This window comes from Hyperolius riggenbachi, chromosome 4 (assembly GCF_040937935.1).
Source record: "Hyperolius riggenbachi isolate aHypRig1 chromosome 4, aHypRig1.pri, whole genome shotgun sequence".
NCBI classification, from domain to species: Eukaryota; Metazoa; Chordata; class Amphibia; order Anura; family Hyperoliidae; genus Hyperolius; species Hyperolius riggenbachi.
The window spans coordinates 61,032,653-61,034,933 of record NC_090649.1 but is presented as its reverse complement, the minus strand read 5'-3'; the positions used below and the strand labels follow the sequence as shown (position 1 = coordinate 61,034,933).

At 43.0% G+C, this 2,281-nt stretch overlaps 1 protein-coding gene across 1 annotated transcript; it reads right to left on the bottom strand.

Annotated features, from left to right (window-relative positions):
- Positions 1 to 868: 868 nt before the first annotated feature.
- On the bottom strand, positions 869 to 1,789 carry LOC137504652 (taste receptor type 2 member 39-like). Its single transcript, XM_068233235.1, has one exon. It carries the CDS (start codon positions 1,787 to 1,789, stop codon positions 869 to 871), a length of 921 nt encoding a protein of 306 aa, XP_068089336.1.
- Between the last annotated feature and the right edge of the window lie 492 nt (positions 1,790 to 2,281).

Genomic DNA, 2,281 nt, shown 5'->3' with positions numbered 1-2,281 from the left:
ACTTACCCGGGGCTTCTAATGGTCCCCCGCAGACATCCTGTGCCCGCGCAGCCGCTCACTGATGCTCCGGCCCCACCTCCGGCTCACTTCTGGAATTTCCGACTTTAAAGTCAGAAAACCCCTGCGCCTGCGTTGCCGTGTCCTCGCTTCCCCTGATGTCACCAGGAGCGTACTGCGCAGGCGCAGACCATACTGGGCTTGTGCTATACACTCCTGGTGACATCAGCGGGAACGAGGACACGGCAACGCAGGCGCAGTGGTTTTCTGACTTTAAAGTCGGAAATTCCAGAAGTGAGCCGGAGGCGGGGCCGGAACATCAGTGAGTGGCTGTGCGGGCACAGGATGCCTGCGGGGGACAATGAGAAGCCACGGGTAAGTTCAACTCATTTTCCCCCGACCCCCCTACAGTATCCCTTTAAGGAAAAGAGTGGGTATAAGTCAAAAAAAAATTTCAAAAATACACTATTGTTTTTTGAGAAAATCAATTTTAAATATGCAAAGAAAAAAAAAATATTTTTCTAAATTAAAAAAAAACAGTTTTCTATGCATTTTAAATTAAACTACAAGGTCTTTTTCAAACATTATTTTTTTGCTTTGTACCCACTATTCTCGATAACATTTGTAGACATTTTGGTGGTGACAATGCCATGTATAGGGGCTTTGCTATTCACTGCTATATTCGGCACAAAATTACGTAAAAGTTTATGCAAAATTACGAATGGTTATACGGAATCAATTGTATTTACAAATCGCAATTGCTAAAATTTACGTGAAATTTTGCATAATCGTAATTAGCTGATTACGATCATCATCACAAGTCTTAAAATAAACTTAATATGTTCCAAAACCACAGTCTGATTTGGTGAATTTAGGTACATCTAATAAGACCGTGCCACATCCTTGAAAATGCCTCACTCAGTTTGGCATTGCTGTAGATCAAGTGTGCTGAGTGTAGGCATAAGGGTCCACAAGTTATCATCTCAAATATAACCATCCAATGGCTGGCCTGAGGCACCAGTCTTGACATAAAAATCAGGCAGCATCCGAAATAGATGACTTGAAGGAGCAGAAATAAAGTCATGTTTTTCACAACTGAAAGGTGAGCCTGTAAACTGGTATTACGGAAGCCCGTCCCGCTGCCTCTCATCTGCCTGACATGCTGCCAAAGAGAGTAAATCAACAGGCTAATGGCAACACAAAATACGACAAATGGAAGAAAAGTATCCATTACGAAAAATGTAAAGTTGACAAAGAAAACCTGTTCTACAACAACATTGACCATTGTGATGTTTAAAGATGAGTTAGTGACTGAATTTTGCTGATGAAATAAAATCCTTCTGCAGATTTCGGAAAGGCTGGAGACAATAGAAACTAGGAAAAATGCAAGGATAAGTTGAGGGACCAGTCTGGAGATCCTGGTCTTCATGTAGATAAAGACGGGATTGTTATAGGTTGCGATCTTCACACAGTAGAATACACACAGGATGGTGGTGCTCCACAAGTTGGTATAGTGTGCTAACCATGCTAATGTCCAGGCTGCTGAAGAAAATATAAAGTTTTGAAATGCCTCAGTAAAATATGCTAGCACAAAAAAAATCAAAAAGACAACCATCAGAGCAAGGCTTCTGGAGATCCCCAGACAGAGGAGGATCTGGTCACGGCTGTCCAGAGATCTCACAGCCTTCCATTTTATGATCTGAACAGCTGCAATAAACACATTCACTGCGACCCCCACAAAGCACTCAGCAAGCAGGGCAAGCGGCAAAATCTTATGCAGAAAAAAATCCATGGGGTGAGATGGTCTCTTCCTTCTGAGCTGGATGTAGTGTCGGACGTGACTGCAGAGTGGTCATCAGGCTATGTGTGATGATCAGGATATACTGGAGGAATGCTCAGCTCCTGATTTACATCTCTCATGTAACCCCAGTCATCTAGTTTCCTTTCCATGCAAATCTGGAAACCGATGTAAAATGTACGAGGCCAAAAGAAAAAAAATCACGTTTTATGCTGTGACTGTCATTGAGGTAGTCTAATAACATTGCGCACAGCTGTCCCTGTTTTGTAACAAAATTTCTCCTGGCTTGGTTTTAACCTTTTAGCAACTACATATAATAAAACTATAGGGGCTCGATTTACAAAACGGTGCTAACTTTAGCACTGGCCCTTAGCACGTCTAAACTCAGTTTAAATGTGAGAAGTAGTGATCGTGCGCAAAGCACCACGCGCAAAGTTTTGCACGCGCACTGCACAGTGCGCAGGGCGCTCCACGAAGTGCCCACTA